This window comes from Podarcis gaigeae (assembly GCF_964106915.1).
Source record: "Podarcis gaigeae genome assembly, chromosome: 15".
NCBI lineage: Eukaryota > Metazoa > Chordata > Lepidosauria > Squamata > Lacertidae > Podarcis > Podarcis gaigeae.
In genome coordinates this window covers 30,630,836-30,642,484 of record NC_139692.1, presented here as the reverse complement: position 1 = coordinate 30,642,484, position 11,649 = coordinate 30,630,836, and the positions used below count along the sequence as shown (strand labels likewise).

At 46.7% G+C, this 11,649-nt stretch overlaps 1 protein-coding gene across 2 annotated transcripts; it reads right to left on the bottom strand.

Moving 5' to 3' along the window:
- Window positions 1-3,912: 3,912 nt before the first annotated feature.
- On the bottom strand, window positions 3,913-11,519 carry PIMREG (PICALM interacting mitotic regulator). Of its 2 annotated transcripts, none has more exons than XM_083714244.1 (5): window positions 11,396-11,519; window positions 9,212-9,522; window positions 8,074-8,390; window positions 6,652-6,747; window positions 3,913-4,361 (listed from the first exon to the last, which is right to left on the bottom strand). In XM_083714244.1, the coding sequence occupies exons 2-5, from the start codon at window positions 9,494-9,496 to the stop codon at window positions 4,208-4,210; spliced, it is 852 nt and encodes a 283-aa protein (XP_083570370.1). In that variant the 5' UTR covers window positions 9,497-9,522; window positions 11,396-11,519; the 3' UTR covers window positions 3,913-4,207. The 2 variants fall into 2 exon arrangements, with proteins under 2 accessions (XP_083570370.1, XP_083570369.1); XM_083714243.1 differs by lacking the exon at window positions 11,396-11,519 and adding an exon at window positions 5,094-5,147 and having other exon boundaries at window positions 4,228-4,361; window positions 9,212-9,750.
- Between the last annotated feature and the right edge of the window lie 130 nt (window positions 11,520-11,649).

Genomic DNA, 11,649 nt, shown 5'->3' with positions numbered 1-11,649 from the left:
GGTGTTTCCTGCTTGGCAGGGGGTTGGACTCGATGGCCCTCGTGGTCTCTTCCAACTCTATGATTCTATGATTCTATGAGAGAATAGGGTCCTTCAGATAGCCAAGGCCGAAGCTGTATAAGGCTTTCATGACCAATATTTGAACTGTGCCCACAAACAGAGCAATAGCCAGTGGAGCTGTTGTAACATGTTATTCGCACACTCCCTATAACCCTTCCAGAAACTTCTGGAGGGTGCTACATTCTCCACCCCTGTTCTATTGTTTCTGGCACCCAGTGGTAGATGCCTCTGGATATGAAGTTTCCACTGAGATCTCAGTGCTATTAGACCTTGACAGACATATCCACGACAAATTTGCTTAATCCCCTTTCGAAAAGATCCCTGGTGGTCAGATTCTGGGTCTGTTGAGCAGAGCACCATGTTTTACACTAGATACCTATTATAGCATCACCAATGGTCAGGGGTGACAGGAGTTGGAGTCTAGCAACACCCATTCCCCACCCATTCTACAGAATGGTTTGTTCTGCTTCTTGACTCATTGACCACAACAGCATTGGCTGTTACAGCTGGCTGAATGGGCCATTATGAGGTAGAAGCTGGATCTGTTTGTGTGCTGAAGGACTTCAACAAAGGGCTGGTCTCCTTAGGAATGCCCTTTGCTCATTGCGTAATTAAACAATACTGTAGCTTTATGCCTGGAAGTTGCATCTTAAAATCCCCTTTGAACAAAGTTCATCTGAAGGGGATTTTCAGGTGCAGCTTCCAGGCATAAGGTTCTATTTTCATACCACTAAGAACTTCTTCTTTCTTCTTTGGCGATCACTCATAGCCGAGTAAGATTGTCTTCCATAAACACAGGTTTAACAGTGAGTCCGTGACTGTGGAGGCCAATTCTGGATCCACACGTCCTTCCACAGTGGGGACATAGGTTTCCAGGCAGGAGTCGACCACGGTGAGGGTTTGCCAAATGTGCCTTCCTCTTAGCACGTTTCTCGCTTTCGTGCCAAGTTCTAGTGTCTTCAAAGCCCATGACACCTTTGGTAAAGGTTGTTCTCCAATTGGGGCACTCGCAGGCCAGTGTTTCCCAGTTGTCGGTGTTTATACTACATTTTTTAAGATGTAAGGACTAGGGTTATGCCAGAGGGACCATCCCTCTGAAGCAGTCCTTCAGCATTGAAATGGAACCCTTTCATTTGTCCTTCTGACCAGAAAGTTAGCCAGGAGAAAGAATAGGCAAGCTATAACAGAGCCAGAAGGAAAAATGGGGGAAAGAATTAAAAATTGGTGGTGGGGGAGTTTCAGAGAGCAAAGAGGTTTGCTGCACAGGCCCCTGGAGTTCCTGCCTTTACAGAACCAAACTTTGTTGTCATGTTGGCCTACACAGAAACCAAGGAATATGGGGAAGAACAACCACTGCTCAATGGTATAGCACCTGTCTCGCACGCAGAAGGCCTCGGATTCACTCCCTGGCAGCGTGGGAAATACGAAGCACTGGAGAATTTCGGCCAGTCCGTGTCGGGAATGCTGAGCAACATGGACACAGCACAAGGCAGTTTCCTGCTTAAATCTGCTCTTTCTTCAGAACCACCCTCACTCACCAAACATCTGCAAAGTCAAGTTTTGGAAGCAACATCTCAACTATTGCTTAAGCTAAGTTCCTTCTAGACAAAGGAGGACCCACAGAAGATGAAAAGGAGACAGACTTTAAAGAGAAAAGCTTTGTTTTGAATGTTGGATCCCAACCAGTTTTTTTAAAGGGCAACTTTCCCCTGTGGCATCTGAAGTTATCCAACCCTGAGAAGCCTCAGTCAGTTGCCAGGGGCCATTGATGTTTAAAAAGCTCAATTTTTCTTCAGCAAAACAAAACTAAACAACACTTTGCTTCTTTTCCAATACTCAGCCGTGCAGCAGGGAGAGATAATGGCTTGCTCTGATCAGACACAAGTTAGAAAATGAAATCAGGAAATGGGACACTGTTTAAAATCTGGAGCCTGCTTAGGACAACCCACTGACACAGTGCATCTGGTTTCCAGAACTCCTTTTACCAGCTGCAATTGGTCTCCAGAGGTTAATTGAGTCCCAAATCAAGATGCAGAGCCCAATGTGAGTTTGCATTCAAAAAGCATGTGTGGTAGACGAGTTAGATTGTTGGACTAGGAACTGGGAAAAACCAGGGTTCAAATAATTCACTCAGCCATGAAGCTCTCCCTGAGTGACTTTGGGTCAGCCACTAACCTCTCAGCCTAACCTACCTCACAGGGGGGTAGGGGGGATTAAATGAAGAGGGGCCAACATGGCGTGATAAAAGTCTGTAAAATTATATCAGGACAAGTTACTTGTTGTTTACTGTTGTAACAATTGTTTTCTCAAAATTTATCCTTTGCAGCATGAAAATAAACAGTATTTTTAAAAGGGGGGTCAAATTCTGTCTGCCACCCCCATGGATAAAAAGGTGGTATAGAAACAATTTTTTAAAAAAAATTAAAGCAGTCACTAGAAGGATGGAGGTTTTCAAGATTGAAGATTGAACCAAAACGGGCTCTTGGTGAGGCCTGGCAAAACTTTGCTCCCTTGAGGGTGTTAATTTGCATTGGGAGGAAGACCAGGGCTGGAAATATCCCTGTGAAAGCCTGTGTGATTGTGACTTCCTCAAATAATCTACACTCATTATCTACAAAAATCAATAACACACACAATAAGGAAGTTAAGCATTGGTTCTGGAACTGACTGTCTTCTTTGCAATTTGCCCATCGAGAGGAAGAAGAAGAAGAAGAAGAAGAAGAAGAAGAAGAAGAAGAAGAAGAAGAAGAAGAGGAAGAGGAAGAGTAGTAGTAGTAGTAGTAGTAGTTTGGATTTGATATCCTGCCTTTCACTCCCCTTCAGGTGTCTCAAAGCGGCTCACATTCTCCTTTCCCTTCCTCCCCCACAACAAACACTCTGTGAGGTGAGTGGGGCTGAGAGACTTCAGAGAAGTGTGACTAGCCCAAGGTCACCCAGCAGCTGCATGTGGAGGAGCGGGGAAGCGAACCCGGTTCCCCAGATTATGAGACTATCGCTCTTAACCACTACACCACACTGGCTCTGTGGACAGTTCTGGTTGCATCATTTTGTACCCTGAGCCAGCAACCAGGAATGACTGGGAAAGTTGCAGAGGAGTCACCAAATGTTAGATTAATTCCCAGCATCCCCCAAATTAGGAGAGGAGCAAGTGGGAGTAGATAGCAGCAATACGTAGCAGTTGATAGGTCTGGATTGTGTGACATCTCTGCTAAGCAAAAAAATAAAAAAGGGACCCAACTCACCTCTCCACACGTAAATTATGCAAATAGTCTGGGGTTTTTTTTGGCGATTTATTACCTTTTGACTAGGAAGGACAGCGGGTGGGTGGACTGAAGCCCCGCTCCCTCAAACTAGAGGGAGTTTTCAAAGGCTCAATATTTTGTTGTGTGTTGTCAAAACCTATTCAGCCAACTCCTTTCATGCATAAGGACTAGAAGCTTGGTGTTTCTCTTTTAAATCAAAGCCGAAAATTACCAGGAAGCTGCATTCAGTGTCACATTTTACGCTTCTTCTTTGGGCCTCCTTCAAGTTGGCTTGCGGGGGGCAGGGTGTCATACAGACACCCCCAGCTAACTTTGGCTGGTGCTTTTAATAGAGTGCTAAATGACACACATAGCCCCAAACAGGGAACAATTAAAAATGAGATGGTAAAGTCTTCCTAATATAAAAAACTAAAGCAGGGCTTAGATGAGCCTTTGCCAACCTGATGTCCTCCTGATGTTACTGGACTGCAACTCCCATCATTCCTCATCACTGGCAGTGGTGGCTGTTGGGAGTTGTAGTTCGGCAACATCTGGAAGGAACCACAACGTCCTTCATCCCTGCTTTCCAGCGATTAAGCAGGCCAGCATAGTAGCTTTATTTTCTTTTATTTATCGATACACTTACACCTCAGTCTTCAAATAAAAAAGAGATGAAATTCAGGTTGGTTAAGCTTGACTTAATGCCATAAATATGATCAGTTTTAGCACAGACGTTCACATATATAGGAAGAAAAATCCATGTAGTTTCACTGAGACGTTACAAAAATTAGTGTGGATTTTTTTAAAACACAAGCTTATTCAGAGTAGAATACAAAAAACACTATTTTAAAAAAGTAAGATAAACACACACACAAACACACCCTTCATATTCTCGAAGATTAATACTATTTAAAGTTATTCTCAGCCCAGCTGCTGAGCTCCCAGCGCAGTTTGGCCACCCGCCTCCTGAGCGAAGACTGGGAGAGGTTTCGGGACCGCACCTGGGCAGCCCGCAGGTTCTGCGCCATCACCTGGTAGTAGCTGACAATGGCTTGATCTCTGCAGAGAAGGAGAAAAGTGTGTTAAGAACATCTCACGTCGAGTTGGAGACACAAAGGACTTCCAAGTTAGATCGGTGAAGACAGGGCAGACACATCCCAAGGAATAGATGCCGCCCATTTGACTGGGCTGCCACAGCCACCCTGGGCAGCTGCCAGCAAATTAAAATGTCAAACATTGAAGGAGCACTGTAGCACATTCAATGTTTGGTGTGGGTGGAAGCTGACAGCCAGTGCCAGCACCCCCTGGGTTGGTTGGTTGTAAGTTAGAAGGCAAGCCAGTGAGGGCTGACGGAGGGCAGGCCATGGTTGGTGATGCAGCACCACATTTCACAGAATCGTAGAGTTGGAAGGGATGCAGGAGTCTCATCCATGGCAGATATTGAAATACTTTATTGTCACTTGTACAACTTGTATACAGTGAGATTACATGAGCACCCCCCACTCAGCTCTCTTAGTCTTAATTCCCTTCGTTTACTGACGGACACCCACCAAACCCAAAAGTCAGTTGCCCTGTTGTTATCTTTTCATTCAGCAGCCTAACATTTTGGCACACTTTAAGGAAGACTGGTATTATTCAGGGGGGTAGCTGTCATAGAAAACCTGGGGGTAAAGGTTCCAAAGAGGGCTTTAATTCAGCATGCACATATATCTTTAAAAGCTGGTGTTCTTCATGCAGGAAACGGGTGTGTTAGAGAATATTCCAAGCAAAACAAAAAGAGCACATTTTTACCTGGGTGTTTGTTTTTTTTCTCTTCAGTTAGAAATGAGAGAATCTCTCATATCGCTAGTAGATGGAGAGAATATTAGGAACAAAGGGTTTACAAGCTGAAAAGGTATGAGATTTTCAACTGGCTCGTAGGTGGTTCCATTTTGATGCCGCTAGAGCCTTGGTCAGCAACAGGCTGCCCTCTAGAATATCTCAGGACAGAAAGTTAAGGGCTAAGCTCCTGAGCTCCACCACCTGCCATCCACCCCCATTGCCACAACCTTCTTTCCGTTCCTCTGGATTGGCAAGGGACAAAATCATAGAGTTGTGGGCTTGGACAGGACCAGAAAGATCACCCAGTCCTCCAGCTCCCTGCAAGTGCAGGAAGGAAATATCTATGGCAACAACATCCCTGGTAGGTGTGCCATCCAGCTTAAAAAGCAACAACTCTAAATGGAAAAAAAAAAGTTTAAAAGGGGGATTGAGCAGCATTTGATAACCAAGGACCTTAATGCAGGGTAACCAACATGGGATGCCCTCCGTCTGTTCATACATGGAAAAATAGAAATGCTAAATAATTGTAGAGTGGAGTGTGCTTGTAAAAGCAACAGAGCCATTTTTCACCAGCTCCTTCTGATGTTTACTTCCATCCTTAGGTGCCTTATGATGCATTTTGAAGGGGCTGGAAGAACCCCCAACCCTGTTGCTGAGGGTGCTGTCAGGAAACCCCTGTTCCTCTCCCAGAGCTACAATTCCCAGAGTGGTTTAACAGTAAATCCCTCTTCCCATGCAACAGCTGTAGCTTCCCCCAAAGAAGCCTGGGAACTGTAGTTTGTTGAGGGTGTTGAGAAGCCTCTATTCCTCTCCCAGAACTCCAATTCCCAAAGTGGTAAATCTCTCTTCCCAGGGAACTCTGGGAATTGTAGCACACTGGGAGGGGATTAGAGGCCACCCAGCACCCTCAGCAAACTATAGTTCCCAGGATTCTTTGGGGGAAGCCATGGCAGTACTGCTTTAAATTTTTAGCACAGACAGGGGTGGCAACGCCTTGCCGATAATCATTAGGCAGGCACCTTTGTTGCAGTCGGCTGTATCAGTTCTACTCAGAGTAGAATTAACTGACATGCCTAGTATCATAGAATTGCAGAGTTGGAAGGGATACGGAGGTTCTTCTAGTCCAATCCTCAGCTGAGGTCTGATCATTTAAGCGAGTTTATTCCAAGTAGAATACAACCTACTGCTTTGGGTGCCCATAAAAACATATTGATAATGTTATTGTCTGCTGTCTTTAAAGCCTGTTTTCAATCATGTGGGGTTTTTTTTTTATGACTGTTTCATACTATTATGTAAACCACTTAGAGACTTTAAAAAAAACACCTAAGGGGTAATTTCTCACTGAAGAAATAAATAGCCTCCATTTACAAAAGCACATTTGACCAGGAGGATCTGAACACAGGCCCCCTTCAAGTAATGCACTCCCCGCCACAGGGCAGAGTCAAGGCAACTACAGCCCCGCCCTAAATAGCAGGCAAGTAGCCTGGCCAATGGGAGAAAGAAGCCCCACCCCACACAATGGGCTCACCTCTCTTCTTGGACAATGATGTCGTTGAAGGCCCGAGAGAGACGCTTCAACTGGCGAATGCCGGTGGAGACCAGATCCAGGTTGCAATCAAATTGTCTGCAATGGAGAGAGAACGAAGGAGGGTCATGAATCAGGTCTTGAGCAAGAGACTGGGGACTTCTTCCTAGCCTGGTCCATTATTATTTATTTAATTCTAACGGCCTCATCGCTTGGGAATTCCAAGAAACCATAAAGTCAGTGTAGTTTTGAAAGGTTGCAGTCTGCCATCTTGAATTAAGATGGGCACTCGATTGTATCCAAAATACAGATGAAAGCCCCGCTCTTTGATCTCAAGAAGCATTGATGATATCACAGCGGGCAGGAAAGCAACTTTCCAAAACGTATAGATTTATCTATAGAGCACTTCAAACTGACCTCTCTTAAGCCAGGTTGAGCCCCTAAGATTAGCGCTATGGGGGAATTCAGGCAAGGACCATCAGCAGGAGTAGCCTCTGCAGAACATAACAGATATTCCTTTGAATGGGTGAACCAGAAGAGGGAGGGAGGGGGAGGGGGCGGGGGAGGGAGAGAGAGAGAGAGAGAGAGAGAGAGAGAGAGAGAGAGAGAGGCTGTGTATGTACAGAAATCTCAGAGTTCTCCATGGCAGGAATGTAGTCTACTCTGCAAAGTTAAGAGTAACATCTTTTGCTCTGTCTGTTGTTGTTGTTAATTAAATTTATCCCCCGCCTTTCATCAGCAGGTGTCAGAGTGGGTTACAACAATTTAAAATTAAGCATTAAACCAGTTAATGCATACAGTTAATGCATACTATGGAACTTCCTCCCTGGACTAGATGGGCCATTGGCCTGATCTAGAAGGCTCCTATGTTCTTAATCTATTATTCTTATTCAATACAGGAGTTCAGGAGTTCAAAGACACCATAAAGTCACTGCAGTTTTGAAAGAATCAGTCCACCATCTTGAATCAAAATGGCGTCCACCTTTATCCAGACACAGATGAAAACCCTGCTCCTTGACCTCAGGAAACATCGCAATTCCAGGAATTACCTCTGGCCCTGCCCACAATTGCTATGTGGCCCCCAGAAGGTTTCTCCAAAGAGAAAAGTGGTCCTTGGGCAGAAAAAGGTATACCCCTCTTTGCTGGAAAGGCTGACATAGATCTCACATATGGAGTGGCCTTATATTTCCAAGCAAAGATGTTTTCCCCCAGCCTGCAATTTACATGGAGGGACCAGGATCTGTAACCAGGAACTTTGGCATGCAGGAGAGATGCCCAGCCACAGAGCTGATCGATCAAAACATCAGCCTCGCTGGAAACACCTTTTGAGCCTGAAAATAAGAAAGGCTCCAACCCTCCATTCCTTCCTCCTAAGCCCTTGCTGGCAAACTAGCTCAGCAAGCAGCAGGCTTCTCTTCCACTTGCCTCCTTTGTCGGACAGACACAGGAGAACCGTATGGGCTTCTCAAGGCTGCAGCCCTCATGGATCTCCGGAGAGGGAGGAGCTCTTTGTTAAGCCGGCAGGAGCCAGGTTGAAAGGGGGATCTCTTGCCGGATGGGGACACAATCCTGGTGTCAGATGTCGGGGTCAAGACAGTGGCAAGCCTGTTGCTCTTGCGGCGAGGGGTCCGGGGAGGCCTGCTTTGGGTTTTGGCAGAGCCTCTGCTGCTTCCACCCACAGAAGCTTTGTTCCAGGAGGAGACTAGCGACCGTGAGGGGCCTTGACAGCTTTTCTGGATTTTCTGAAATGGAAAAAAATGTATTTAAGGCAGTGTCTGGGATGTAGGCTCTGGAATACATGGGGTAGAAAACATGCTACTCTCCAGATGTTGAACTGCAACAAGATCGCCTTGCCCGCTTGACTGCTTCAATCTGCAGAAATGGCCCATTTACAGAAGCCACATGAACATTTGTAAGAACTTTATATTCTAACATGGCAATTTGGAACTCACTGCCTGTTGATATCCCTGTACTTTTTTCAGCAGCTGCTAAAATCATTTTTGTTTAAAGGTAAAGGTAAAGGGACCCCTGACCATTAGGTCCAGTCGTGGCCGACTCTGGGGTTGCGGTGCTCATCTTGCTTTACTGGCCAAGGGAGCCGGCGTACAGCTTCCGGGTCATGTGGCCAGCATGACTAAGCCGCTTCTGGCGAACCAGAGCAGTGCACAGAAACGCCGTTTACCTTCCTGCCAGAGCGGTACCTATTTATCTACTTGCACTCTGACAGGCTGGCAGGAGCAGGGACCGAACAATGGGAGCTCACCCCGTCACAGGGATTCGAACCGCCAACCTTCTGAGCGGCAAGTCCTAGGCTCTGTGGTTTAACCCACAGCGCATTTTTGTTTAGACAAGGCTTTAAAAGGTCAGTGCGAGTTTTGATCCGTTTTTACTCTATTGCTATTTTAATGTTTCAAAAGTCTTACATTATCGTCACCAGTATTGCTTTAGTGATAATGTCATTGTTTTATCTTTTTTTGTAAACGGCTTCTGGGAAGCTGAATTAGCATTACAGTAACTGGATCTAAACTTCCTTTGAATACCTGCCCATTGCAGCCACCCATACCTGTGACACTGTCCCAAAGGCGTTCTTAGCTGTCCTTGTAAGTGTCCGCAAGTTCTGTCTTTTCTCCTTGGCCTCCAGGCTCTCCCATGTCGGATTCTCGTCAATGTTCACCTCCACTTCTTTTAAAGGCATCCGCTTCCGCAGAGACATCCGCATGGACGTCATGTTGCGAGAAGACTTCTTCCTGAACCTGTCTGGAAGCGGACTCTCCTCTAGGTCAGGCAGGATCTCGTGATTTCGCCAGCCGACGGCAGACCCCACCACACTCTGGAACACAGATGCCATCTTCCCTTTCCTTGTGCCAGGCTCCCCTAAGTAAAGTATTGTAAATAAGCCCACTCAGGTTGCCAGTCCATAAGATCACAAAAGGCTTACAGGGAGGGGAGGGGAGAACAAAGGCAGGCATTTAGTGTCAGTTGCTAACCACCTGGATTACTCAAGAGGGGTCAGTCAAATTCCCATCAGATTTACCATATTTTTTTGCTCCATAAGACACACTTTTTTCCTCTTAAAAACTGTATGTCTTATGGAGCAAATGTGGTCCCTGGAGCTAAATTGCTGGAATGCGGCACTCTCCTGAGCTGCTCTTTGGGGCTGGCGGGGGAAACCCCGGGTGCCGGCAGAGCAGAGCCTGCCTGCTGCTCCCTGAGCTGCTCTTTGGGGCTGTCCTGGCTTCTGGATTAGCTATGTGCAGCCTCCCCTTGTCTGGAAGAGGCTGTGCGTGGCTATCCCCCGCCAACCCCAAAGAGCAGCTCAGGGAGCAGCGGGGCTGCACGCGGCTAAGTAAGATGCCAGGACAGCGAGCGGGATCGCAGCAATCCCACTGGCTGTCCTGGCCTCTTGTTTAGCTGCGCGCAGCCTCCCCGGCCAGGAGTGCTGTGATCCCGCTGGCTGTCCTGGCTTTTTGCTCCCGGCTGGGAGAGGCTGTGTGCCGCTATCTCATAAGCCAGGACAGCGGCCAGGAGTGCAGCGATCCCGCTTGCTGTCCTGGCTTCTGGGATTCAGAATACTTTTTTTCTTGTTTTCCTCTTCCAAAAACTAGGTGCGTCTTATGGTCTGGTGCGTCTTATAGAGCGAAAAATACGGTAATTTTGTGTTTGCTAGGGTAGGGGAATGGGAAGCAGAATACAGGAGAATTGATCTAGCTTTATATCTATTGTAGAAATGAGAAAGGTGCAGAAAAGGGCAACCAGATTGATCAAAGCATTGATGGAGCAAGTCCCTTATGAGGAAAAGTTGCTGCGTTTGGGATTTTTAGTTTAGAGAAAAGCTGAGTTAAGAGGCAACGTGATAAATGCTTTTAAAATAAAGCATGGCATGGAAAGAGTGGATGGAGAAATTTTTTTCTCCCTCTCTCATAACAGTAGAACTCATGTCTATTCAATGAAGATGTATGTTGGACAAATGGGTACACTGTGGAACTCCCTCCCACAGGAGGCAGTGAGGGTCACTGACCTAGATGGCTTTAAAAAAGAATTGGACAAATTCATAGAGGAGAGGGCTATGGATGACTACTAGCCAGGGTGGCTGTGCTCTGTCTGCAATACTTCTGAATCCCAGTTCCTATGTCACAGGAGGGGAGAGGGCTCTTGTGTTCAAATCCTGCTTGTGGGTTTCCCAGCAGAGGCATCCAGTTGGCCAACTGTGAGAACAAGATGCTGGACTATGGGGGCCATTGGCCTGATCCAGCAGGATCTTCTTGTGTTCAAAGCTCTATGTAGCTGGATAGCATTCCCAAACATCACTGGTCGCTGGCTTGAAAACTTACGTTGGTCTCTAAGGTGCTACTGGAAGGAATTTTTAAATTTTGTTTTGAAAACTAGAGATACTCAGACGGAAACAGCACGCGAGGACAAATGCGCTATCCATTTTTACTCTGGCCGTGTAAAACGATTTCCAAATATTTTGCTTTCCTAGCAACGCTTAAGAGTATGCGGGGAAACGCCCAGTCTACGTTTTGTTTTGTGTACTCGAGCTTGTTCCCGGTCGTTTTGTATTTTACTCGTTTGTATGCTTTTGCTCGCCCACGCCCTGCAGGAATGTAAGACTCGTTGTAAAGAAAGGCGCGTCGCATCCTGCTTTGGGGTGCAAAGGGGGAGCCTCTATGATGCCCCGATATTTGCATGCATGCATCTGGCTAATAATAATTGCAGCCGGACCCCAGAGAGCCCCCCTTAAACTCACCTCTGCCGCTCGCAGCTGGGAGATCTGGTCCTCTTTTTGCGGGTCCTTGAAAAGATTTCAAATCGGGCGCCGCCCCCTCCTCGCCCTCTTCAGATTGGCTGGACTCGGCAGCCTCCTTAGCAGAAGGGGCGGGGCCAGAGTTTTGAGCCAGGAGCCCAAAGGGAGGCTTTCTGTGCGTGCTCAGAGGCGCCCCAGTTTCCTGGCCGCGTCTCTGGTCTGAAACGCATTACCAGACCAGTGAGGTCTGTTGATTT